Source organism: Mesoplodon bidens, assembly GCF_964165515.1.
Source record: "Mesoplodon bidens genome assembly, chromosome: 1".
Lineage (NCBI taxonomy): Eukaryota > Metazoa > Chordata > Mammalia > Artiodactyla > Ziphiidae > Mesoplodon > Mesoplodon bidens.
In genome coordinates, this window is record NC_138176.1 from 16,849,376 (window position 1) to 16,876,113 (window position 26,738).

A 26,738-nucleotide genomic window follows, 5' to 3' on the forward strand; every position below is an offset into this window, starting at 1 on the left:
GCATCGGCAGGCGGACTCTCAACCACTGCACCACCAGGGAAGCCCAGGGCTCTCATTCTTAATCCTGTCTGCTCGTGTGAATCAGCTGGGGAGCCTCCAGGTGCTTGGACCCAGCAAGAGAGAGCCTGACTTATTTGGTCTGGGGTGTGGATATTAAAACAAAACTCATGGTCCAAGGGGAGCAGGAGGACCCCAAAGGGCCCCCCATCCTGCCCCCATGGAGCTGAGAAGCAAGGGCCTTGCTCAGTGCTGGGGCCACAGGTGAGAGGGCTCAGAGAAGAAGATCTATTTGTTTGGGTTTCCATGTGGCCTCTTGTGGAGCCCCCAGAAAGCTATGTTCAAGTTCCAACCCCCAGAATATGGCCCTATTTGGAAATAGGGTCTTTGCAGGTGTAATCCAGTTAAGATCCAGTGGCCCTACTGGATTAGGATGGGCCCTTATCCAATAAAGATAAAATGTACTTATAAGAAGAGGGCAGGGCTTCCCTGGTGGCGCAGTGGTTGAGAGTCCGCCTGCCGATGCAGGGGACACGGGTTCGTGCCCTGGTCCGCGGGAGGATGCCGCATGCCACGGAGTGGCTGGGCCCGTGAGCCATGGCCGCGGGGCTTGCGCATCCGGAGCCTGTGCTCTGCAACGGGAGAGGCCGGGAAAGTGAGAAGCCCGCGTACCTCAAAAAAAAAAAAAAAGAAGAGGGCAATTTGGATTCAGAGACACACAGGGAGAATGTCATGTGATGACAGAGGCAAAGATCGGACCGATGCCGCTTCAAGACAAGGAATACCAGGGATTGCCAGCAACCACCAGAAGCTAGAAAGAGACAAGGAAGTGTTCTTCCCCGCATACATCAGAGGAGCATGATCCTGTCAACACCTGATTTTGGACTTCTAGCCTCCAGGGCTGGGAGAGAGTACATTCCTGTTGATTTAAGTCATCATTCCATGTATTTTGTTGTGGCAGCCCTAGGACACTAATACAGACCCTAAGGGTTGTGCCCATGGGAAGGGTAATGCCAGGCAGCAGGAACCCAGAGGCAAACCCTCAGCAGCTGTCACTGTGACTTTCCTGAGTTTTTAACAAGGTAGCAGCCTGCAGAGGGGAATGTCAGCAAGGGAAAAGGGGACTCCAAAAAGTGTAAGTGACAGCTTGGCTCTCCCTTCAGTGGTTCCACAGCAACAGCTGCCGAGCATTATGGCTTCATTATCAAGTCAGGGGCTCGATCAGTGTTCTGTGTGGGGAAAGATCATGCACTTTGGGGCCTTGGCTCTAATCCCACTCTGCATCGCATTAGCTGTGTGGCTTTGAGCCAGGCGGTGTCTCTCTCGGAGACCTTAGTTTCCCCATCTATAAAATGGGGATAATGATATATTTCATATAGGGTTGTCATGAGGATTAGATAAAATGTGAGTAAACACCTTGGTAAGGCAGCCGTCAGGTGAAAGCGCTGTTGTTTTAGCGCCATGAGCAGAGCAGGCTGAGTGGTGGAGGAAACAAGCCTCCTGGATTGATCAGGGAAGCCCTCCCCGATGTGGGGATGAGCCCTGGATGGTAGGGCAAAGCTCTGAGCTTGGATTTTGGCTCTGCCATTGGTCACCTCTGTGACCTTAAGAAAGTTACTTCACTCAGGGTCCTCAACTTTACGATTGGTTAACAAAGTCTATAATAAGACCGTGGAAGATGAACTGAAATGACGCAACCGTCATTTGTCAGTGTTGGTCGGGGGCTCACATGAAAGGACAGGAAGGACCAGGACTCAGAACCAGAGCAGGGGCTCAGCCTGATTCTTGTGACGGGGGCCGCTGGGAGCCCAGGGCGCTGAGTCTAGAATGTGTAGCTTGCCTAACTCTGGGCCTTGAGGCACGTGTGGTGTACACACTGCAGGCTGTACATGGGATGCGAAGCCAGTGGGCTCAGGAGAACCTTCCAAGAGCCACAACTTGGAATCTGAGTCTGGCGTATGTTCCAGGGGTTGCCCCACCCCGACTTCTGTTTTCCCAGTTCACTGCTTCTGTGTCCAGCACCTACTCTTGCAAGACAGCTCCTGGGGCATGAGCGGCTTGGACCTCACCGGCACCAAGTGGAGAGCAGAGCCTGCATCCCGGGCTCGTTCTTCTCTCCTGGGCCCTGTGCAGCTGTCCTGCCCTCACCTGTCAGGGTCTGGCCTAGAAGCCCTGGGCCCACCACCCGCTCAGCTTTTTTTTTTTTTTTTTGCGGTACGCGGGCCTCTCACTGTTGTGGCCTCTCCCGTTGCGGAGCACAGGCTCCGGACGCGCAGGCTCAGCGGCCGTGGCTCACGGGCCCAGCCGCTCCGCGGCATGTGGGATCCTCCCGGACCGGGGCACGAACCCGTGTCCCCTGCATCGGCAGGCGGACTCTCAACCACTGCGCCACCCACTCAGCTTTTTGTGAAAGTTGTTTACTATCATTTATCGCCAAAATGAAGGGCTCTATTTCACCAGAATGGATGTTTTCAAATTCAGCTGTTTTTACCTGCCTGATTTTAACCCTAATCAGATTCTTCTAATTCAGTGGAAGATCATAGCTTTCCAACCAGGCTAAATCTTTTGTAAGTCTAGTCTTCACTGGGCCCTTTGTTTTCTTCCTAAGCTGTGTACGAATATTCTGTCCTAGTTCCATGAGTTGAAGGCAAGTGTGTTAGTTACCTAGGATTGCAGGAACAAACTACCACAGACTAGGTGGCTTAAAACACCAGAATCTTATTCTCTCTTTATTCTGGAGGCCGGAAATCGAAAATCAAGGTGTCAGCAGGGCCATGCTCCCTCTGATGACCCTCGGGGAGGATCCTTTCTTGCCTATTCCCACTTTGGGTGGGGCCTGGCATTCCTTGGCTGTGGGTATCACTCCGGTCTGTCTCCACATGGCCTTCTTCCCTGTGTTTCTGCATCTTAAAGCTCCCTCTCTTTTCTTCAGTGACATCAGTCATTGGATTTAGAGCCCACCCTAAGTCCAGAAAAATCTCATCTTGAGATCCTTAATTTAATGACATCAGCAAAGGCCCAATTCCAAATAAGGTCACATGCACGGGTACGAGGGGTTAGGACTTGGACATATTTTTCTGGGGACCTGTATTCAACCCACTACAGGGGGTAATAATAACATTTATTAAATGATGCTTTGTGTCTGGTGGTTTTCACATGTTATTTCATTTAATCCCCACACCAACCCTACAAAATAGGTACCATTTCTTCCCACTTCTGTAGGTGGGAAAACAAAGGTTCCAAGAAGTTGTCAAACTTGTTGAAGTTCAAACAGCTTGTTAGTACAGCCACTGAATTTCAACCCAGTTCCTTCCAGTATACGGGGGCCATCCTTCATCATAAGGGGGAGAGAATTTAACAGCTACCATCGTAAAATAGCCGTAGAAAAAGCGTATAGGTTTTTCTGCCACTCATTCATGCATGAAGAATCACAGAAGAATATTGGGACATTAAGAATTCCAGGAGAGGGCTTCCCTGGTGGCGCAGTGGTTGAGAGTCCGCCTGCCGATGCAGGGGACACGGGTTCGTGCCCCAGTCCGGGAGGATCCCACATGCCGCGGAGCAGCTGGGTAGTGAATAAAACAAAAAAGAAGCAGACTTACAGATATAGAGAACAAACTAGTGGCTACCAGTGGGGACTGGGAGGGGGAGGGGCAATACAGGATTAGGGGAAAAAAAGAATAGCAGGAATTTTGTATTGATGTTCATCCAAAAGGTGCTGAAAAGCTAACATAACTATAAGAAAAGAATTTATACTGAGATGTATTGATGTGTACTCCAGGAGGGCCATACTCATTTTATTTAGTGGTTGAATCTAAGGGTCTAACACATATTAGGCACTCCTTAAATATTTGGTGAATAAATGAATGCCTGAAGAAATGAAGCTGTGAGAAGCATAAGGACACGGTCACCTTGGGACAACACCCCCCTATGGGATGTGACCCCTTAGTTGCCAAAAGAAAGTCAAAATGGTTCCATCACTTTGCACACTCTTTGCACCAGAGTTGTTCTAGCCTGTCTGCTCAGATGTCACATGTCAGATGGGAGTGATTTTCTTAAGTCTGTATTAAAAGTCAGGTGCCAGGAGTTTGGGAATAATCTCAATTGTCTCACTGATATTTCTGAACTGGGATCGGTTGAGACATCACAGGAATGCTACAGACCATTTTCTGCCTGGGTTCATTTCCTGACACTTGGTCCCATGATTTCACAGGGATAGCACATATGCAAATGGAGAAAATTATTGTACTGCTGCAGAAATTTTGCTTGGAAAAGAAAGTGCATGTTCAAAGTTCTGAGAACTTCTGAGCCTCAGCACCCAAGAAACTGTCCAGATCTGTGGGGTTTTGAACCATGCTTGATGGAATAAATTTGGGATAGAAAAGTACCTAGGAGATTTGAGGTTTCAGGACGATAGTGGTGAATGTTTTTTTTTTAATAGTCTTTTGTTTTTTCCATAAATTTATTTATTTATTTTATTTTTGGCTGTGTTGGGTCTTCTTTGCTGCACACAGGCTTTCTCTAGTTGTGGCGAGTGAGCAGGGGCTACTCTTTGTTGCGGTGCGCAGGCTTCTCATTGCGGTGGCTTCTCTTGTTGCAGAGCACGGGCTCTGGCCCGCGGACTTCAGCAGTTGTGGCTCGCGGGCTCTAGAGCACAGGCCCAGTAGTTGTGGCCCACGGGCTTAGTTGCTCCGCGGCATGTGGGATCTTCCCGGACCGGGGCACGAACCCGAGTCCCCTGCATCAGCAGGCGGACTCTCAACCACTGTACCACCAGGGAAGCCCGGCAGGCAGATTCTTAACCACTGCGCCACCAGGGAAGCCCAGTGGTGAATGTTTTAATTCCCAACCATGTGAAATTTTCCTCGCTGTTTTCTAAATGTCTTTCAACTTGAATGGGACATCTCCTTGGTTTGCAAAAGCTCTGTGTATTAGGGTTCTTCAGAGAAACAAAACCAATAGGATCTCTCTCTCCATCTATCCATCCATCCATTGGAAGAGATTTATTATCAGGAATTGGTTCCTGTGATTATAGACGCTCATGGCCCAGTCAAATTGACCCCCTAAAATTAACTCACACTTTATCTCTGTGGCATTTGTTCATTCTTAGCTTTAGTAAGGTGGCAGTGTCATAGATATGACCCTTTTTAATGTCCTTGGCAAAGGTATATTCAGTTGAAACAAAAGAGTGCAGGGGCCAAGGCAGGAAACAAAACAGTGGCTCATAAGATAGAATGTTTTCTTAGTCTTCTAAGTTTCCACTGGCTTCCTTTGCTTCTTGTCCTGACCGTATCAGTACCTTTTTTTTTTTTAATGAATGAAAGAAAAGATGGATAAGATATGTTATTACAGTTCAGGGAGAGGTGTCTGGCTTTCTTTGACCACGTCTACAATAAGCCAACAGGTCACTTGTTTGAAACCTGTTTCTAATAGCCAGAGGAAGGTTTTGATTAAAACCACATTTGCCAACCAAACCCTTTCCCTTTTTATTACCAGATATAACCCGCCCCCCACCCCACCATGAATCCACTCTGGTTGAATAGACTTGCTATGCAGGGGGCAAGGAAAGTCAGTTAATTTCCAGAGGACTTGGATGAATACCTCCAGTAGGATCGGTCCATGGACATTCACTCAGCCCCCTTCCCACCACTTTTCATTTCCCAGTTGCTGTGTTGACAAGTGCAAGGCATGTTTACATGCATGGCTCACAAAATACATTTGAGTGGTGGATTTTTTTTTATTGGCTAACTTGATTACAAGGCATTTAGTCTTTTTAAAACCAAAAGTCATTTTAAACCCAGTAATAAAATTGATACTTTTTGTAATTTGGCTACTGATGCTTAACAGATATTGCATTAGCAAAATAATTACCATGCAAGATTTACTGGTAAACTTGTCAGGTATTTGAATAACTAAATGTCACACACCAGAAACTTTAATAATAGTGGTCTCAGCTCCTGTTGTGAGTTAAATGTATTTCCCAAGTTTTTACTGTTCTCTTTTACTGTTACTGTTCTCATAGGATGTGATTTGGTCATTGGCAACTTGTATGAATAAGGAGGGTTGAAATGGACTAGCAGAGATCTTCTGTATTTATATATAAATCTAGGCAATAATATTCTCTTAGGTATGCCAGTTCTGCTAGGCGCTATTTTCAAATGGCTGCAGATTTTCTTCTTCTTCTTCTTCTTTTTTGTAAGTTGTACTGTCTGGACATGAAAGAAGAAATTGCAAGGGAGGCCAGCCAAGGTTATGGTGGGAGAGGCCAGAGTGATTTGAAAATTCAGAGCTGAACGTACTAGCTGTGTGACTTTGGGCAGGTTACTTAACCTCCCTGAGTCTGTTTCTTCATCTAAGGGATAATTATGTCTACCGTATAGGTTTATTATTAAGAGCTCAGTGTGATAAACTTTGTCAGTCTTTTGGCTGACTTTATTCTTAATAAAAGCAGTTTTCCTCTTTTGGTTTATATTTCTCTTTTACTGGCTTATTATGAGTAGCATTTTGTGTTATTTATTTAACTGTAATTCTATCTTCATTGTTCAAGTTTCAGTAGAAAACTGCCCATCATATAATCTCTTAATCCTGGTTGCTGAATTTAGAGTTCATTGCATTTTTGCTTTACTTTACACCAAAGTATATTCAGAACAATGGTAACGCAAAAGAAGGCACCTTTACTCCCAGGTTTTTAAAATTAAGCCTTATTTCTAAGTAAGCAACTCCTGAACCAAGTTTGGGATTCAGAGCTAGGATTGTTCTGGAGATGCGGAATGGGGTCCCAACAACCAGTTCTGAATGGAAAGGACAGGGATTTTCAGAGCCATGGGCTGGAAGAGGGGGGTTCTTCACCCAGGCCCAGCACCACTTTAGTCATCAAATGTGTGAACTCCTGCTCAGGGCTGTGCGCCTAACCCGTGCCTAACAGGTACCTACCCAGGTACTTACCAGGTGCAGGGATGCCTACAGTGAACTCCGAGAGAGTAGAGATCTGGTTTGAGATTTGAGACAGACATAATTTTAGCATTGAGGAGACTTGAAAACACTTAGAAAGTAACTTGTCCAGAGAAACTTAACACGGTGCAAATAGCCCTCACTATGAGTGAATGGAAAGTCACTGTGGTGGGAAGGGGAAGACCTGACTGAGGGATGACTAATTCTAAGATGTCACTGGTTACAAGAAGCATCCTCAATTTAGTAACACCGTGGCTGAGGGAGGGAATAAAGGAAACACTACTACATTACATGCAAACAGAGTTGCAGCATGCATTCTTGTTTTATGATTTCAAGAAATATATGCAAATTGAAATAGAGAAATAGAAATTTGCCCGTTTTTCTCCCCTATTGTATTGCTTAGCATGACCCTGACAGAGAGTAGGCGCTTACTACATTGTAAAAGGACCACTGATGTGTAGCCGGCACTCGGAAAATACTTGCTGAACAGTTGGCGTGGGTAGACAGGGCCAGGGCGGTGGTGAGATGGGGCAGGGCGCACTGCTGGGCAGAAGTGCTGACCATGCCTTAGGGGGCTCTTAAAGCCTGGTTTGAGGGTCAAGGGGATAGTAGTTCAGATAGAGTGTGGGTGTTGCATTAGAGAACTTGGCTATGGCAGAGAAAAGGTGGCTGAAGACAGTTTCAGAGTGTCTGAGGCTGGGGGCTACTGTGTTGGAGACATTGGCACATGGAGATAAGGAGCGGAGAGGTCCCTAAGAGATTGGCCAGGGAGGGAAAGGGAGATTTGAAGAAAGAGCCAAATGCAAACTTAAAATGTTCCCCCAAACTGAAATGCTCTGGAAGAGTCAGAAATTGTCCATCAGCAGTTTCTTTTGACAAATTTTGTCAAAACAAAAACAATGATCCAACTCAAAACTCTGTGATACCTTTACGTTGTTTATATAACAGGGCTTCAAGGGTTTAATTTAGACTATTTCTGTGATGAATATCTGGCCCTTGTTCATGTAAACAAAGAACAGCCTGGACCGAGGAACCAAATCTTTTCCATCCGGGTCACAGCTGTTTTTCTGTGGCGAGAACTTCCCTCTTCTTGCCCCTCTCACTTTGGTGAATCGCAACCAATACATTTAGAATCTTCTGGGGCCTTCTCTGCCGCTCCCATGCAACTCTTATTAAAGAATGACCCTTGTGCTTTCCTTTACTCTCTAGGATACAAAACTACTTGAATTTAGGTTTAGAAAGCCTAGGGCAGATATAGGAAATTAAGCTTTCTACAAACTGACCGTATGACCTTGGCAAAGTCCCTTTCTCTGAACCTTGTTTTGTTTCCATCTGAGGGATAACTTTTTTCTTGCTTTCAAAATGCTCCAAGTGTATGATAGACATTTTATTTTTTTTACTATTATTATTTTTTTGCGGTACGCGGGCCTCTGACTGTTGTGGCCTCTCCCGTTGCCGAGCACAGGCTCCTGACGCGCAGGCTCAGCGGCCATGGCTCACGGGCCCAGCCGCTCCGCAGCATGTGGGATCCTCCCGGACCGGGGCACGAACCCATGTCCCCTGCATCGGCAGATGGACTCTCAACCACTGTGCCACCAGGGAAGCCCTATGATAGACATTTTAGACCAGTGATGTCCAATAGACCTATAAAGCAAAACACATATGTCATTTTAAAGTATGTTTAAAATGTTTAAACTTAAAAAACAGGTGAAATGAATTTTAAGAATATATTTTATTAAATTCCGTACATCCAAACTACCATCATTTCAACATGGAATCAAGAGATTGAAAAAACCTGTTGAGATAGTTTGCAGTCTTTTTTGTGGGGGAGGCACTAGGTCTTTGAAATTTCATCTTTATACTTACGGCACATCTCAGTTCAGATGAACCACATTTCATGTGCTCAGCAGCCACCTGTGGCTAGTGGCCAAAGAACCGGACGGTGCCATTTTACACCATCAGTCACTGGGTGAGCCCCACTCAGAAGCAAAGTTAATTTGAGGAGGATTCTTAAAAGGCCCACCTGCCCATAGCCCTGTGGATTTCTTAGACTTTGCGGTTTTGCATTAAGTCATTAAAAGTCTAGTGTGGATTTGCCATTATCCACGAGGTCTTTTTTAAAAATTGGAAAATTAAAAGTCAATTTCGAGGCAGAAGAAGGAGAAAGGTCCTGAGAATCCCTACATAGGTCCACAGCTTTCTCGCTTCAATTCCCAAATCTCCAAACTTGGAAAGCCAGGAGTTTTTTGGTAAGGTTGGAACAAATTAATATGAAGGCATCTGAAATGATGTGAGGGGATATATAATCTATCAAGCCCACTTAGCTTGAATGTTTGTGTATTTTGCTATAGAAACGTTAATGAGTTTTATTCCTGAGTGTTTCCCCAGACTTTATGCACCATGTTCCTCTTCTAGAATTTAAAACGTACAGACTTTCAAAACACCTCTGCCTTTGTGGGTTTCAGATAAGAGATCATGGGCCTACAGTAGTGTTTTTCAGACCTTTTGACTGTGACCGTGGTAAGAAATGTATTTTACGTTGTATGCCAGGACATACATCTAAAAACAAAAGTTTTATGAAAGATTACACTCCTTTACTAGATGCTATGCATCCTGATATTTCCTACTACATTGTTTTCCAAGTTGCTGGTCACTCACTGAGTTGACGGCCTAGCCCGCTAAAGGGTCGTGTCCAGTTTGAAAAGCAGAGCTGTGGGCCCTGTCCTGGGGACTGTGGAGAGTAGCACAAGGACATGGACACCGGTCAGAAAAGAGAGGAGCCGGGTTCCTGGCTGGGAAGCAACCCCCCGCCATCTGCCCCTAGGCCTGATGCTTCTTGTGGTTTAAACAGACCATCACAGCCATGCCCTCAGTGTTTGTGGGCCATCGTCAGCTGTTTTTCTGGTGGTTTGGGCACCATATTTGTCATCCAAGAAAATTTTGTGCTTTGTGCTGGCTTTGTGCTTGGACGTTTCAAAGGGAGCGGGAAATTAAGATTACTATATTGGGCCATTTTATAGCTTTGGGAAATTGAGGCATGCCTTGTAAAGGGGGTGGTTTACATGAAGCCACCATTTGTTCAAACTTCACTTACACATGAATAAGGACTTTCTGGTCGTTGGTGACTAAAACCCAGCTTATGTGAAAAAGGTTCATGTAGTTGGCAAGTTCAAAGGTAGCTTCAGGCATGGCTGGACCTAGGAACTCTAGCAATGTGGGTAGGGCTCTGTCTCTTTCTCTAGTTATCAGCTTTCCTCCCCTCTGAGCACTGGCTTCATCTTCAGACTGGGAAGGTGGCGTGGAGGATGGAGAGTCGGCTGCAGCTCCAAGTATATATCCTCGTGGTTTATAATCTGAAGACAGGAAAGGCCTCTTTCTCCCAAAGCCAGTAGAGCCAATCCTAGGGGAAATTCTGGCCTTGCTTGAACCCATCACTGGGGCCTAAAGAATGGCCAGTCCTCAGCTACATCCCCAACTCCCATGGCTCAGGTGGGGCCCGCCAGATCTGAACTGTATGGAACGGTTCCTCCCATTACCAAAAGAAGGGGAAAAGAATGCTAAGTTTACCAAAAATAGTTAATTTCCATTCATTATCGATTCCTAATTCCTGCAGCGCTGCTAAAGGGACTGATTCCAAGTTGATGAGGTTCACCATACCGGGATGATATGCAGCTCTCTGCCTGATTATCAGTTCTCGGCCATTAGAGATGTTCTATCAGCAGAGGCAGGGCTGGTCTAGCTAAAGAGCTGTCTGTTCAGAACTGCTGGCTTTATTAAAGTTGCGCCTTTGTGTGGACTTCTGCTTCTCCAGTCCTCCTAGTATTAAGGACCGTTGTAGGTAGACCCTTTCTTGTGCTTTCCCACAACTGAACAACCCCGGCCTCTCCCATTTCTGTTCCATCCTATGGGTCTGGGGAGTCGGGTTTGGAGGTTTGGGGATGGCATGCTCTCTCCCAGCTCTTTTACTCCCTGAGCCAAGAGTTGCAGCTGCCACCATTGTTTCTCCCATCAACCTGCCCTGGAGGGCTCGGCTGTCTTGAAATCTGTCAGCCCTGCCTGGAATAAGTGAAGGTCTTCTTTCAGGTCCTTCCATATCCCCAGTGCCATGCCCTGCTCTGCTTTTCCCCTCTGGGCCTTTGGAATTTCCCTTCCAGTTTTCCTTCCGCTGGTATTCCTAAGGCTGGCCGAAGTTGATCTTCGCTGCCCTTTGCCCGTGTATCTCTGCCCTCATCCCAGGCCTTGGTGACATTTTATCCCAGGCTTCTCAAGGGACTTTTTTTCCTGGATCTTTCCCCACACTTCGCTTTCATTAGAATGTTTTTTAATTCTACTCTCTGCTGTAATAAGCAAATCCTTACCAATGTAAAGTAGACTCAGATTAATGGAGTAAACTCTAGGCATGGGGCCAGAAGGCCCTGTTGATTCTGAGCTCTGGTGTTTACATTGTGGCCCTCCTTTGGCCTCAGGTCTCCCCTCTGTGAAATGGGGATGATAATTCTACCCCACAGGATGAACTGAAATTGTGTATGCAGACTGCCCGGCCCAGATTCCAGGCTCAAAAAATGTGCTGTGGCAGCTGACTCTCCATTTGCAAGCAAGGGAGAACCCAGCTCAATATGGCTTAATCAAAAAATGGGAAGTCCTGGCCGCACGAAACTGAGCGGTATAGGAGAAGGCTCGTTTGAGTCGGGGTTTGAAAGGTCAGAGTCTCCAGGCTCTGTTTTCTTTCCTTGGGAGGCTGTGCCTGGAGATGGCCAAGGTGGCCCCGGGCTGACATTCCAGCAGCTCGGAGACCAAGAGGTAGTTCTAGGAAGAGTCCCACGGCTGCCGCTGATTGGCTTGGTTCTCATCATGAGGCCATCCCTAAGCCAATCACTGTGGCTCAGGGAATGAAACACTCTGGGGAACTCCAGGGTCATGTAGCTGCCATGGAGTCGGGGGTGGGGCTTCTAGTCCCGCCCAAGCTGCAAATACAGCTGGGTAAAAGGGTTTCCCAAAGAGAAATTGGGTACAAATAAGAAGGGCAAGTAGATGCTGGGGAAGGGGGAAAAACAGCAGATAGGATCCACTGCACACGCTCATGGGTTGTCCCTTCTGAGGCAACATTTTTTTTTTTGCGGTACGCGGGCCTCTCACTGCTGTGACCTCTCCCGTTGCGGAGCACAGGCTCCGGACGCGCAGGCTCAGCGGCCACGGCTCACGGGCCCAGCCACTCCGCGGCATGTGGGATCTTCCCTGACCGGGGCATGAACCCGTGTCCTTTGCATCGGCAGTCGGACTCTCAACCACTGCGCCACCAGGGACGCCCTGAGGCAACGTTTTTAATGGTGGTGTGCTCTTTGCCCGTAGGAACGTTGCCTGGGTTGCTATCAAGGCAGGTAGGGCGAGTGGTGCTGCAGGGTCAGGGGTTAGATGGGCAGAGGGTGGAAAAGAAGCCCAGGACCTGGTAGCCACGTCTCAATTCACAGCCTGCCACTCACTCTCGTTCTGCACATGTGTATCTGGTATGGAGACCTGGGTTGGGGAGCTACAGGACGCTTGGAAAACCTGCACTTATTTATTTTCAACATTCTGTGTTTCTAGGAAGGTGGTTCCTCAGAGGGGCTTAACCCGAATTCCACCCCAGTTACCTCAGCTGTCCTTGTGCCAGGACACAGTGTAGCAGTCCTGCAAAAACCAAACAGGCATATTTCCAATCACTTTTTTGAAACTGTTCTACTAAAATTACAATGTATATGTGTGTGGGAGTGTGTGTTTACGGAGGGTCTTCCATATCCATCTTCTAGGAGAGATTTAGGTTTTATTTAGCAGCTAACATTTACCTTAGTGTATGTACTTTATGGGATTATTTTGTGATCTTTACACCAGTCTTATGAAGTTGGTACTGTTATTAACCCCATTTTACAAATGAGGAAACTGGAGCACAGAGAAGTGAATTCAGCTCTCCAAGGCCACACAGCCTGTATGTGGTAAAGCCAAGGGTGAGCCACGATTTGGAACTAAGATTTAAGCAAAGGAAATTTGTTTTTTTAAATTATTTATTTATTTATGTATTTATTTAGGCTGCATTGAGTCTTCGTTGTTGTGTGCGGGCTTTCTCTAGTTGCAGTGAGCGGGGGCTACTCTTCGTTGCAGTATGTGGGCTTCTCAATCCGGTGGCTTCTCTTGTTGTGGAGCACAGGCTCTAGGCGCGCGGGCTTCAGTAGTTGCGGCACATGGGCTCAGTAGTTGTGGCTCGTGGGCTCTAGAGTGCAGACTCAGTAGTTGTGGTGCACGGGCTTACTTGCTCCGCGGCATGTGGGATCTTCCTCGACCAGGGATTGAACCCGTGTCCCCTGCATTGGCAGGCGGATTCTCAACCACTGCGCCACCAGGGAAGTCCCTAAGCAGTGGGAATTTAGAATCTTGTACAGGGGGGAAGGGCATGAAGGACACTGCTTTCTCTGGACCAGGAACCCAGGGCAAAAGGTACACAACCCCCACCCCCAACCTGCCCAGGACATTCCAGCAGTTCAGAGGCAGTATGAGGGCAGGGGCGAGAAACTCCAGGTTCCAGCAGCCACCAGGGTCCAGGCCAGACAAGGAGGCTGGGGGGCTAGGAGGCCTTTGTCCTCTAGCCCAGCTTCCTTGGAGCCCCAAGGAAGGGCTCTTGCCTGTGTGGGCCATGGGGGCATTGAATCAGGCTGGGGGTAGCCTCCTGCCGGCTGACTCCAAGGTCAAGGGGGTCGTGGTTTTAGATTGCCAGGGCTGATTTTGACCTCCTTCGCGTTGGAGGCCCGAACAGGATGAAGAGGCCCCACTGGCACATCAGCCCAATGGTGTGTCATGACTTTTGCCAACTGCTGGAAAGAAGCAGGAAATCTGAACAGTACAGTGATTGTTTTTTCTTTCCATACATTTTTAGTTTGTGTCCTTTTTGTCTAATACAAATAGCAAGTGAATAAGAACAAACCTAAATTTGCAGCCAAAACCGAAAGCATACCAGCCCCTCAGCAGTGTCTTCTCTTCATGTCATAACTCACTGCTCTTTTGTGTTGAGGAAAAGGGGAGGGTGTAAAGCAGGAATGAAAAATTTCCCAGAACCTCTCCACCGAGAGATAACCACTGTTATTTTCCAGCCTTCTTTTTTTTTTTTCTGTGAGACACAGTACTTCCCAAACTTCCAAAGTGAACTTGAGTGACCCCTGACAGCCTCTTGTTCAGAGACTGAAATGGTTTGTGCCAGCTGCTGTGGGACTTGCCATGTGGGGAGCCACCCAGCTGAACCTCTGCGCCTCCCACCCGCATAACTGAGTCTGAATGAAGCCACTCTTCTGGCAGATTGCATTTAAGGAATGTCCTAACTGAGCCCGGGGACAAAGGCCCCCTGGGCCCCAAAGCCTCTTTGTCTGGCCTGGACCCTGGTGGCTGCTGGAACCTGGGGTGCCTCGCTCCGGCCCTCCTGCACCCCTTGACCTGCTGGAGTGCCCTGGGGGTCGAGCTCCTTTGGCCCTGGGCTCCTGGTCTCCAGGGGAACGGCCACCTCCATGCCCCTCCCACCTGCACCCTTGAGTAAGTTCTCCCACCAGAGTCTTGCCCAGGTGTGAGATATGTCCGCTGCTAGGGGCTGCCTCTGGATGGTCCTTCCAGAGCTGTTAGCTGTGGGGACCTGAACTGTGGTCTGTAACTGGTGAGCCCCCTGCCCCAGCCTACTGGACAGACCAGCCCCTGGCCTGTCTTGTAATCCTTTTATTACAAGACAATTCAGGCGGAGCCTTCCTTAGGCCGTGTGTGTGTGTGTGTGTGTGTGTGTGTGCGTGCGCACGCGTGTGTGTGAGTAAGCCTTATGCTCAGCAGATGTTTTCCAAGCACTGACTTTTGAGCAAAGCACTGTTTAAGCACAGTGGGGGAAACCAAACCAGAAGATGTGGTCCCTACCTCCACAGAGCCTTCAACTTCACTAGGGACCAAGGACTTGCATTCATGGGACAAATAGAAAATAAAGATGGGAGAATCACCAAGTAATAGTCCCTGTGCTGTTGGACTGGATGGACAGGTGGTGCTTCTGGGCAGGCTGAGGCAGAGAGGAAGTGGCCCTTGGCAGGCACCTGGCCTCTCTTCCTCGCTGTGCTTGGTTTGATGTCTTTGGTGGTTACTATGTGAATTTCTGAGGGGCCCTGTCTGAGTGGCTCTGGTTCCAGTTGGCTTCGTAGCTGGGGTTGGAATTCTGCTCTTGGGGAGGTTTGTTCCATCTGAGAGGTCACCAGTGAGCAGCTCGAGTTGTTTTTCCAGTAGTGCAGCCACAGCAAAGCATCTGTCCATCTCTTCAAGCCCGCACAGATGATCTGGGAATGCAGACGGCGGCCTCTTCTTGGGGATGTGTTTTAAGTGATGAGACTCCAAGATAGGTGAGAAAAAGCAGATCTTGCAAAAAGGATGACAAACTGGCCTTGAAGGTCAGACTCAGCGGGGAGAAGCGCAGTCACAGCGCTGGTAAATGGAGCACAGCCCTCTCCCCCTCGCCATTTCTTGGAGATGGAGATAAAGAAAAACTCCTGGAGTATTTATTCTGGAGAAAGTTATTTACATTTCTGGCTCAGTCTCCTGAGGTCCAAGCAGACGGGATCAATGACAGCCCACCGGAGGAGTAGCCTGCAAACCTTTTGGGTGCTGATTACCAGTGATAAGAGCTCCCAGTTGTTTAAGCAGGACAAAGAACTGAGTTCAGTGGTGTGTAAACACAGAGACATCTTGGTTCTTGCCTTCCACACCCTCACTGTCCAGAAGGGAAAAGATGTTAGGAGGAAAAAAAAGATATTTTCAAATGTATCTGATTTGATATGACCAGCATGAACCTAGAAAGTTCTCCATGTGAAATCAGAATTGAGTTATATAGCAGCACTATGGAAATTTGTTTTTTAAGGACTCATAAGTAATTGTATAAAGTAAAAAGACTTTTCATTAAGCAATCATCACACCTTTATCTCTGTGGTTCATCACCTTGGCTGCATAGTAGAATCACCTGGGAAGCTTTGAAAACTCCTGAGGACCAGACCACACCCAGAGCAATTACAGCAGGAGCTCTGGGGGTGGACCCAGGCATCAGGAATTTTTTTTAAGTCCCCAGTTGATTCCAATATGCAGCCTTTGCTGAGAATCACCGCTTTGTCTTTTGTATGCATGGCCCTGAGTGGTCTTCCATTCGGTGTCCTGAAAGCAGGGGTGCCCTTGAAAGTCAGCAGGAGGGTGCCTTCAAGAGCATGAGAAACTGGTGTGAGGACACAGGAACCTGCTGTGTCTGTGCAGAAGCACCCAGCAGAGAAGAGATCTCTTAATATATGGAGACATATGGGCTTCCTCCAGCCATAGGATGGAATACTACACAGCAATCAAAAGGAGCAAACTTCTCATACATGGAACAACAATGGACGAATCTCAAATGCCTTATGTTCAATAAAAGGAGCCAGACTCCAAGGGTTCTGCAGGTTGCCAGGGCCTGGAAGTAGAGAAGGGGTCACCTGCAGAAGGGCACAAAGGCACTTTTTGGGTGATGGAATTGTTCTGTATCTTAATTGTGGTGGTAGTTGCCACAGCTGAGTGTGTTTGTCAAAACACTAGATTTTTATACAGCAAAAACAGAGGATGTTGCTGTATGTAAGTTATAGCCCAATTAAAAAATTATTTTTGTTTAAAAAACCCCACTTCCTCATTAATGATGAAGGGACAAACAGAATGTGGTATATCCATACAAGGGAACATTATTCAGCCATAAGAAGGAATGAAATACCATACATGCTACAGCATGGATGAACCTGGAAATCATGATGCATTGTGAAAGAAGCCACACTCAAAAGGCTACATGTTATATGATTCCATTTACATGAAATATTCAGAACTGGCAAATCTACAGAGTCAGAAAGCAGATTTGTGGTTGCCGCAAATCTGAGGGAGGAAAGAATGGAGAGCAACAACCTAATGAGTTTATGTTTCAGGTGATGAAAAAGTTCTGGAACTAGGTAGTGGTGGTGATGGTTGCATGGCATTGTAACACTGAGTTGTAAGCTTTAAAGTGGCTAAAGTGGTAAATTAATGTAAAGTTATGTGTGTATTACCACCATAAAAAAGAAAGAAAGAAACCCACTTCCTATCAGCTTGCCTGGCACATACCCATCGGTACATCGGGTACTTGGTAAAGGCTGACTTGGCATTTGGCACTTTAGAGAAAGGGGGATTGGGCCTCCTAAAAGTGGGGGGAGGTCTCCTTTTAGGTGGAGTAAAGGGGCATGTTTTCCCAAAGCTCGTTCTTGAGAACTTGATGGTTCTCTATGACCAGGATGAATCTACTGGCATTTTCTGCTCTTCATTGCAGCCCACCTGATGCTGTTGCTTGTCACAGAAACTTTCACCAGCTTCATAACTTTGGTTGGTCCCCAGCAGTCGGGTTCATGCAAATAATATGCCCTGTGGCTCAATGTTCGGAACCCCGTTGGGGCAGGGAGGGGGATGTATGTCTTTATACTTAAAAGAACAGGTCTGCTTAGTTTCACGTTTGGAAGGAAAATCACCCTCAATCATGGGTCTTCAGCAAACGCAGCTGAATAAATAAAACTGTGTGTAAAACAGCAGGGGAATCACGAGAAGCAGCTTTTTTGGCATGTTGGGAAGACATTTATGGTTGGGAACCTAGTGACCAAAAAGCAGGACTGCCTCAGGATGAGAAAAACTGGGGGAGGAGGTCATCTGGACGCAGAGCTTTGCCGGGGCTGAGGGCGATGAATCGAGCAGTTGACCCGTCCAGCTCTGCGTGGGCCTTGCAAGTCCTGAACAAGAATCTTATTGATGATTTGTCAGCCCGTGAGCAGACAACTCTGAACTTTAACAGAGCCCGGATGGAAAGCCTGCACAAGGGCCTACAGTTTCCACGATGAACAGCACACTTATTTTTCCCTCCCTCCACTGGAGGATGAGGAAGAGACCAAAATGAGCAATGTGGGGGTGATGGGGGAAGGGAATTGGGACGAGTGTGTTCCAGAGCCTCAGTGAAATGGCCACATTCCTCCCAGGGATGGCCCGTCCCTCCGAGCTCTAAGGGCTTTAAAATGTCACCAGGGTTGGCGCAAATTGGGGCCGTGCTTTTATTGTTATTTCCAAGAGCCTGAGCTCTCAGTTTCCCCTGCTTTTCCAAAGTTTGCTTCGCGCCACTTGGCTGTGATGAAAGGCCTACATGAATACCTGCTTGCGCTACCTGAAATCCATCCAAAGAGGAGTGTCATTTTTCCAGAAAAAGACAGTAGCTGCTTCACTTTATGCCTTTTCGGGTTACGAAAGTTTTCACAAGAACGCTCTCCTTTGGGATAGCGGAGGAACCTGTAGCTGGACCCCAGGGGGTATGATGGCAGGAGCATCACTGGCCTTGCTGTGCTTAGCGCCTTGTCAGAGGCCCAAACCTACGAAGGCTGACCCTTGTCCAGAAAGGGCTCAGGCCTAGCCCAGAATACAGACCTGGCACAGACTGAGACAACTGGGACCAACTGAACTTGACAGTGAGGAATCTAGGGAAGAGCTGGGAAGAGAGCTGAGTGTCCTCGGTCATGGGTGCGGCTTTGTGGAGTCGGGGCCTGGATGGAGCTTGAAGGATGATGTGGATCCAGAGAGGAAGGGAAATGACCTCTGGGTTTCATGACTCCCTCTGGTTCCCGGTCCTGCGTTTCTTCAACCCTGGTGCGTACCCTTCACCTAACTCAGCTGTTTTAGAGGAAAAGGAGGGTATCTGCTTCCTCAGCACTCCCCATCTTCCCATCTTTCCCATCGGCCTAGCCCATCAGTTCCCCAGCAGCAGGGACCACAGATGCCCAGTTAACTGCAGTGTCCTCAGGCCTGTGTGTCTGATGGTATTCTGCAGCTCTCAGCCACCCATGGGCATCTTCTCTTACAGTCTCCACATCTAATGGCCCATGGCTGCTACCTGTCACATGTCTCAAGTCCAACCCCTCCATCCCATCCCCCGCCACCTTGGGAAGCAGAGGCCATGATCCAGGTCAACCTCTCTGACTTCCCCAGGGCGGTCGGCAGACAGCAAGTACTTGGACTTGTTCACAGTTGGACTTGAACCCCAGTGCCGCTATTAACGGTAGATGTGACTGAGTTAGGTTGTAACCCAGGCTCAGGAGCCCATTCCCCCTGCTGTGCACTTGCAGAGTGCTTGGGAGAATTGCAGGTGGTGGGGTGCAGCGCCCTGCATGGCCCCGGCCGCTGTGATTGGGTGACAGCCTCACCTTCCTCAGCTGAGCTAATGCAGTCATCTCACTGGCCTCCCTGCCTCCCTGCCTCCCCTTCCCGTCCCCAGGTCCCCTTCCATCGTCCTCCCCACAGCTGGCAGAGCTAGCCTGCTTGAAGAGCAGCATAGCATGGCCTCCTCCACTGCATTGCCCAGAAGCCCTGCAGGATGAGGCATGAACTCCCTAGCAAAGCAAATAAAGCCCTAATGATCCGCCCACAGGATCTAAGTCTGCAGTTCTGGCTGCAGAGCCCGCTTTCTCTCCTTCAAGGCCCACCCACCCTGCCCCCATGCTCTGGGTGCCCTGATACACAGAGCTACTCGTGGCTTCTCAGACACCCCGTGTGCTTTCAGCATCTGAGTCCTCTTCTGAGCATCGTTCCCTTTTCCTGAAATGCCTCTTCCTCTTCCTGGTGAGCTCCTCTTCATCCAGCATGGCCAGCTTATAAATTCCTCTCCCTGATAACCCCAAAGTTTGTCTCTTTCCTTGGTGCATTCCTGATCCTTGGAGATGTCCCTGGATCACTTCTATCCTGTGTATTCCCTGGTGCCCTATTTCCAGGCATGGGGTTCCTGGAAGTGCAAGGGACCCCATCAGGGTCACCTTTGTCTCCCCAGAGCCGGGCATTGATGCTTTTCATCCTTTGGCTTGGTATGTATTTGCTCACATAAAAATAAACAAGGCTGTTTTCCAGGAATCAGGCAGCTTTGGGGAATAGCTGAGGATGTGGAAGCAAGAGACACTTAAAGTTCTCGTGCTTTTTTCTTTCTTTGTTAGCAGAAGTAGCAGCAGTAACAGCTCAGTGGAGTTCAGAAGGTCAGGAAAAATGCAGCTTGAGATCCTGGTTGTTTTGCAAGGCCCTTTCACTTTCCTTATCCACTGTAGCTGAGTTCAAACCTCGGAGTCATTTATCCTTTGTTTTCCCCCAGTTTGACTTTTTTTTTTTTTTTTAATATTTTCTAGTGTCTCTTTTTTTTTTTTTTTTTTTGCAGTACGCAGGCCTCTCACTGTTGTGGCCTCTCCCGTTGCGGAGCACAGGCTCCGGACGCGCAGGTTCAGCGGCCATGGCTCATAGGCCTAGCTGCTCTGCAGCATGTGGGATCTTCCCAGACCGGGGCACGAACCCACGTCCCCTGCATCGGCAGGCCGACTCTCAACCTCTGCGCCACCAGGGAAGCCCTAGTGTCTCGTTTTAATTCACTTGTTTCTTTTTTTTAAAATTTTTATGTATTTATTTTTGGCTGCGTTGGGTCTTCGTTGCTGTGTGTGAGCGGCGAGCAGGGGCTACTCTTCATTGCGGTGTGCGGGCTTCTCATTGAGGTGGCTTCTCGTCGCGGAGCACGGGCTCTAGGTGTGCGGGCTTCAGTAGTTGTGGCACATGGGCTCAGTAGTTGTGGCTCGCAGGTTCTAGAGCACAGGCTCAGTAGTTGTGGCACACAGGCTTAGTTGCTCCGCAGCATGTGGGATCTTCCCGGACCAGGGCTCGAACCCCTGTCCCCCACATTGGCAGGTGGATTCTTAACCACTGCGCCACCAGGGAAGTCCCCCAGTTTGACTTCTTTAAGCTCATTGCTTTCAGCCTGTTGAGTTTCTGCAGCCAACTGGAAACTCATGAATAACTGTTCAAAATCAAACAAAACCAAACAAAACCAAACAAAAAACAACCTAAGGCCTTACTCTACGAGGGCCTCTTCCGAGAAACCTTCCAGCCTTAAACCTCTCTGTCTGGTATCAGCTGCGTGACTCTTGACTCTTTGGTGGTGCGCCCTGGTGTGTTAATCACTTCACCTGTGCTCATCTTGTCCCGCCAACAAGCCTGCAAAAGTCAGGAGCCACGCCATCCAGGTCTCCTTTCCAGTTTCCCAGTAAGTTGAGGCTGAGGACCCAGCTGAGTGCTGGGCGCACTGTGAGGTCTCGCCGGATGCCAATTCGGTGGGCTCTGGGAGCTTTTGCTGGTGCTCTTTCAAAATTCACTCCGTTAAGAGTTTAATCAATTTTAAGTAAACTGGGCAGAAGCCACTGGCCTCTTGGAGATTCCCTGGGGTGTTCTTCTCAATACCCAAGGACGGGGCAGGAGACTCTGCTCTTGATCCATGGCTCTTTCCCAAGCAGAACTACCTAATGTGGCTTCTTTCTTGCCTTGGCTGTCACTTACCATCTGCTCATCTCTTCTCGGGCAGAGATGAGGGCATCTTCCATCCGACCTCTAGGCACACGGGCCAACAGGTATCACATGTAGCGTTTGGGCCGTTGGCTATGTGAAGGTGCCTTTTACCTTCACTTGGCTTTTGACAAGCCAGAGGGGAAGTGACACATAGACTTCTGTGGGACCCGCTTGATTCTTTTTTTTTTTTTTTTTTTTTTTTTGCGGTACGCGGACCTTTCACCGTTGCGGCCCCTCCCGCCATGGAGCACAGGCTCCGGACGCGCAGGCTCAGCGGCCATGGCTCACGGGCCCAGCCGCTCCGTGGCATGTGGGATCTTCCCGGACCGGGGCACGAACCCGTGTCCCCCGCATTGTTAGGTGGACCCTCAACCACTGCGCCACCAGGGAAGCCCAGGGAGCCGCTTGATTCTTCATCCTTTCCCAGGACACTGAAGAGGGCGAGAGGAGGTTTCTCTCTGCAGTGTTCTCAGACCTTCTCCCTGCAGGGAGAGAGTGCTCTGATCTACAACAGGCAGCACCCGCTCATCTGAGCGAGCTGGCTATTTGATTTGCCAGTCACACGCGCTGGTACTGTTATCACTGCTTTCTTCCGAAATAAGCATCCTCATTCCCCTTTCCCTTCCTCCAGCTCTCTCCCAGTCAGTGGCAATATTCATTCCAGGGAGTTTGGTTTTCCAGGAATGGAGTCAGAGGCTACTACCCCAATAAGAACCAAGGGGGTGTTTGAACAGAAATAGGACACTGGGCTCTCCCTTAGAACCAGGGGAGCATAAGAGCTTCTATAATGAGGGGGTTAGGGGATAGTCAGGGGCTCTGGTTCAGTTCTGGGGCGCCAGGCCTTTGGGGGATGCTGGAAGAAGGCCCTACATGGAGGCATCAGGTGGGGTGTTGCCAAGAGCTCAGCCTTGGAGTCAGGCAGCAAACCCAGCTCTCTGTCATGGGCCATGTGGGCCGTTATGGGTCTTCTCTGGGCCACCAGGTCCACATCTGCAAAATGGGCATAATGTTGCTTACCTCCTAGAGTTCTTGTGAGCTAGTAGGTACCTAATAACTTTATTCATTCATTCAACACTTATAACAGTGTGAGGTGCCAAAGATGCAAAACAGGTGTGGTTCTGACTTTCATTGAGCTAACAGACTAGACCAGGATGAGAAAGACGAAAATACACGTTAAAAATGAGCAAATAAATAAAGCTGTTATTTCATTCATTGTTGATATTGCTCATTTTAAAATCTTATTTTAAAAATACTGTGTATTCAAAAAAATATTGTATATTCATATTGCTAGTCAGTTGTGATTAGGGCTATGGAAGCAGGAGATAGATGCTGAGTTAGAAAGTGATAAGAAATATCTAGTTTGGAGAAGGTGGTCAGGGAAGGCTGCTCTGAGGAGGTGACCTTCCTGTCCTTCCTCTCCCTTACATGGTAGGGTAGGGAACGTTACAGTGCAAGGTTTTGTTTTTTCTCTGAAGAGGAGCTTAGAGACGAATGCTACTGGTGGAGAATAAGAAATAACTAATGATGTCACAGGATGGGAGGAGACGATGATGACAAAGCTCTTTGTGTGGTTAGAATAGCATTTCACAAGCATGGCTGTGAAGAGCTTCACAGATTTTGTCTTTTACACCAACCTTGTGAGATGGGCGGGGGGCCTACACAGTCTTCTCCACTTTACAGATGAGGGAATGAGCTTGGAGAGATTGTGTGACCGCTCAGAGTTCCAGCAGCAGGTGGTGGAGGGCGGCTCTGGGCGTCTTGGCTGCTGTCTTGGAAGGAGGGCCCTCAGGCGTGGCCCCTAGCCTTACATTTAGACCCAATGCTTCTCAGCGTTGGCTGCATATTAGAATCACCTGAGGAGGTTTAAGACCTAATAACTCCTGGGTCTCACTCCCAGAGATTCTGATATCATCAGTCTGGGTGCGGCTTAGACATCAGGAGTTTTAAAATCTCTCCAGGTGATTCCAGTGCAGCCAGGGTTGGAAAGCACCGTTTAGACCCTCAAGGAGCCGCTGCCATTAATGAGCATGTTCTGGAGGGCCAGCTGGGCAGGGAGCGCCAAGGTGAGGACCCCACCAGGGTATGCCGCATCCTGTTCTTAATAGAGATTTAGGTCATTAAGAATAATAACAACAGCAGTGATGGGGAAGGCCCTGCACCTAGACTGTCGCCCGCTGCACTGATGTTTCTGCAATGTGCTTCCAGCTAGAAATTGGCCAGGGCTTCTATAACGGTGGCCCTTGAGAGAGGCGTATTTGACAACTAGATCCGAGGCACCACAGCCCTTAACCAGCTTGGGAGTGATGCTGGCCTAGTGGCAAATTGAGGTGGCTCAGTCACTGAAGAATCTCAGGGAAACGTTTTGTTTGTCCAAGTGTGGCTTTTTTTTTTTTTTTGCGGTACGTGGGCCTCTCACTGTTGTGGCCTCTCCCGTTGCGGAGCACAGGCTCCGGACGCGCAGGCTCAGCGGCCATGGCTCACGGGCCTAGCCGCTCGGCGGCACGTGGGATCTTCCCGGACCGGGGCACGAACCCGTGTCCCCTGCATCGGCAGGCGGACTCTCAACCACTGCGCCACCAGGGAAGCCCCAAGTGTGGCTTTTGATAGGTTGTCCATATTCCTGCAGGGACAGAATAATCACTGGTTCATCTCCCTGAAGTGACTCTGTGTTTCCCCATCTTTGGGGAAAGGATTAACACCTGGGTCAACCACAGCATTTCTTTTGATGGTTGCGGGTCTGATCTGTGTTCAAGTTCCCCAGACCCTGAGCTGTTTTGATTGACCTTTATTGAGGAATAAAATCCTGTTTCCAGATTCTCACAGCCTGCTAGGCTTGATTGGGCCACCTTGGCCACTGTCACTCCAGCAAATGGTAGCCTCGCAGCTTTGGCCGAGGTTGTCCATCTCGAAGCCAATGGCCTGTTTGCCTCTCCCCAGCGACGCTGGCACTGGGAATTGCACCTATTGGCCGGGCCCCCCATGTGCTGCCTGGCCTCACCCTGGACCCCTCCCCTCGAGACCAGAGGGTCCGTCATGGGATGCTGTGGGATCAGAGGTGTGTCTGAGCTGGGCCTTTGGAGAGAAGGCAGCTGCTATAAGGGATTCTTCTGTTTTCTGTCTCTAGCCCTGGAGCAGCTGCTGACAGAGCTGGATGACTTCCTCAGGATTCTTGACCAAGAGAACCTGAGCAGCACAGCTGTGGTGAAGAAGAGTGGCCTGGCCGAGCTCCTCCGGCTTTACACCAAAAGCAGCAGTGAGTGTGGCCGGGGCCTCAGTAAAGAGGTCCCCGTGGAAGCAGGACAATGGTTGTACGTGTGTTAGAGCTGCCATAATGACACCCCACAGACCGGGTTGAACAACAGAAACTCACTTTCTCACAGTTCTGGAGGCTAAAAATCAGGGTTGGTTCCTTCGGAGGCCTCTCTCCTTGGCATGTAGATGGTCCCCTTCTCCCTGGGTCTTTACACCGTCTTTCCTCTGTGTGAATGGCGGTGTCCAAATTTCCTCTTCCTATGAGGACACCATTCATACTGGATCAGGGCCCGCCCCAGTGGCCTCATTTAACGTTAATTATGTCTTTAAAGATAACTTTCTCCAAATACAGTCCCTTCTGAGGTATTCAGGGTTGGGACTTAGTTCATGCATTTTGAGGGGGACATAGTTCAGCCCGTAACAATAGTGCGAGAGTGATGGGACGTGTATGGCCGCCCCCGGAGTTTCTGAACACTCAACACAGTAGCCCACGAAGAGCACTTTTCCTTATGGTTGAAAGTAGAGAAGGGATAATAAACTGGTATAATAATAGCTAATGCTTAATTGAGCACTTCCCACCTGCACATGTATTGCTCGGGCTTCATCTTCAAGACACCCCTGTGAGGTTGGTGCTGCTATTACAGGTGAGGAAACTGAGGCCTGGAGAGTGTAAATAACTTGCCCAGTGTCATACAGCCCCAGGGAAAACAGGAAAACATTGTTTTAAGACTTTGTAAATCACAGAACTGTGAGTTCATTGGTTTTCTATCTTCTTAATTGAGCTAGATTTTGTATCCAATCAAGTACACAGATCTTCAGGAGTCAGTTCAGTGATTTTTTTTTGTGTGTGGTACATGGGCCTCTCATTGCTGTGGCCTCTCCCGTTGCGGAGCACAGGCTCCGGACGCGCAGGCCCAGCGGCCATGGCTCACGGGCCGCTCCGCGGCATGTGGGATCTTCCCGGACCGGGGCACGAACCTGCGTCCCCTGCATCGGCAGGCGGACTCTCAACCACTGCGCCACCAGGGAAGCCCAGTTCAGTGAGTTTTGACAGCTGTATGCACCTGTGTACCCACCACCCAAACTAAGACATAGAACATCTCTGTCATCCCAGAAAATTCGCTCTTGCCCCTTCCCAGGGCAAGAATTCCTCCCTATCCCCACCCCAAGGCAACCATTTTTCAGATTTCTACCACCATTGATTAGCATTGCCCATTCTAGAGCTTCATATAAATGGAATTGGATGGTTTGTGCCTGGGTCTGGCCCCTATCACTCCATGCTGTGGACTGTATCAATAGTTCCTGTTATCGCTGAACGGTATTATTCCCTTCTGCGAACATACTGCAATCTGCTCATCCATTCACTTGTTGATGGACATTTGGGTTGTTTGCAGATTTGGGCCAGTATGAATAACAAGGCTGCTTTGAACAGTCTTGTACAAGTCTTCTCGTGGACATATGGTTTCATTTCTAGCACAGGTTTGTTGTTTTTTTTTTAAAGAAAAACCTTCTTGTGAAGTCCTAACAGTTTAGTCGAGTTTATTTTTAGATCGGATGTTTGAGAATTGAAAGTGATGTTTTGGGGACAGTAAGGGACAGTAAGAGGACATCTAATCCATCTGTCTCACAGCAGGAATAGCCCAGATCCTTGCCAGGGAGGGAAGTGCACCTGCTTTGGCCATCACCGTCAGGAACTCCTCCCTGACGTCCAGCCTGTGTCCACTGGGCTACATTTCAAAGTCCCTTTTCCTTTTTATGTTTTGTTCCCTGTGGAATTAGTTCCTATTGTCTGAATATCAGAGAAGTCATAAAGCTGAAGCATGTTGCTGTATGCCTGGCAGCCTTCTCTTCTGTCGGAATAATCTGGCTCCCTTCGCCTTTCATCAGAGGGGTTTTCCGGCAGCCCCTTCATTGCCTTTGAGCTCTACAGGCTCCTCCTAGCTTTACAGTGAGCGTCTGCTGACCTGCCTTGACATCAAAGGTGGGATGAGCAGATGGGAAATCCCCATCACAAAGCAGGTAACTTACAGAGGGATGAATCACTCCACAGAAGGACTCATCAGTGGAATTCTTTAAAGAGCACACTCCCAGGCCATTTCGATGTGCTCCAACTTGAG

General features: G+C 48.6%; 1 protein-coding gene across 5 annotated transcripts in view; it reads left to right on the forward strand.

The window, feature by feature from the left end:
• Positions 1-26,738, forward strand: part of AFAP1L2 (actin filament associated protein 1 like 2) — a 99,887-nt gene that overhangs the window by 36,893 nt on the left and 36,256 nt on the right. For all 5 annotated transcript variants that reach the window (XM_081228296.1, XM_081228297.1, XM_081228299.1 and 2 more), the window contains exon 2: positions 24,494-24,622. In XM_081228296.1, the coding sequence (XP_081084422.1) occupies positions 24,494-24,622 (129 nt within the window). The remainder of the gene's footprint in view (positions 1-24,493; positions 24,623-26,738) is intronic.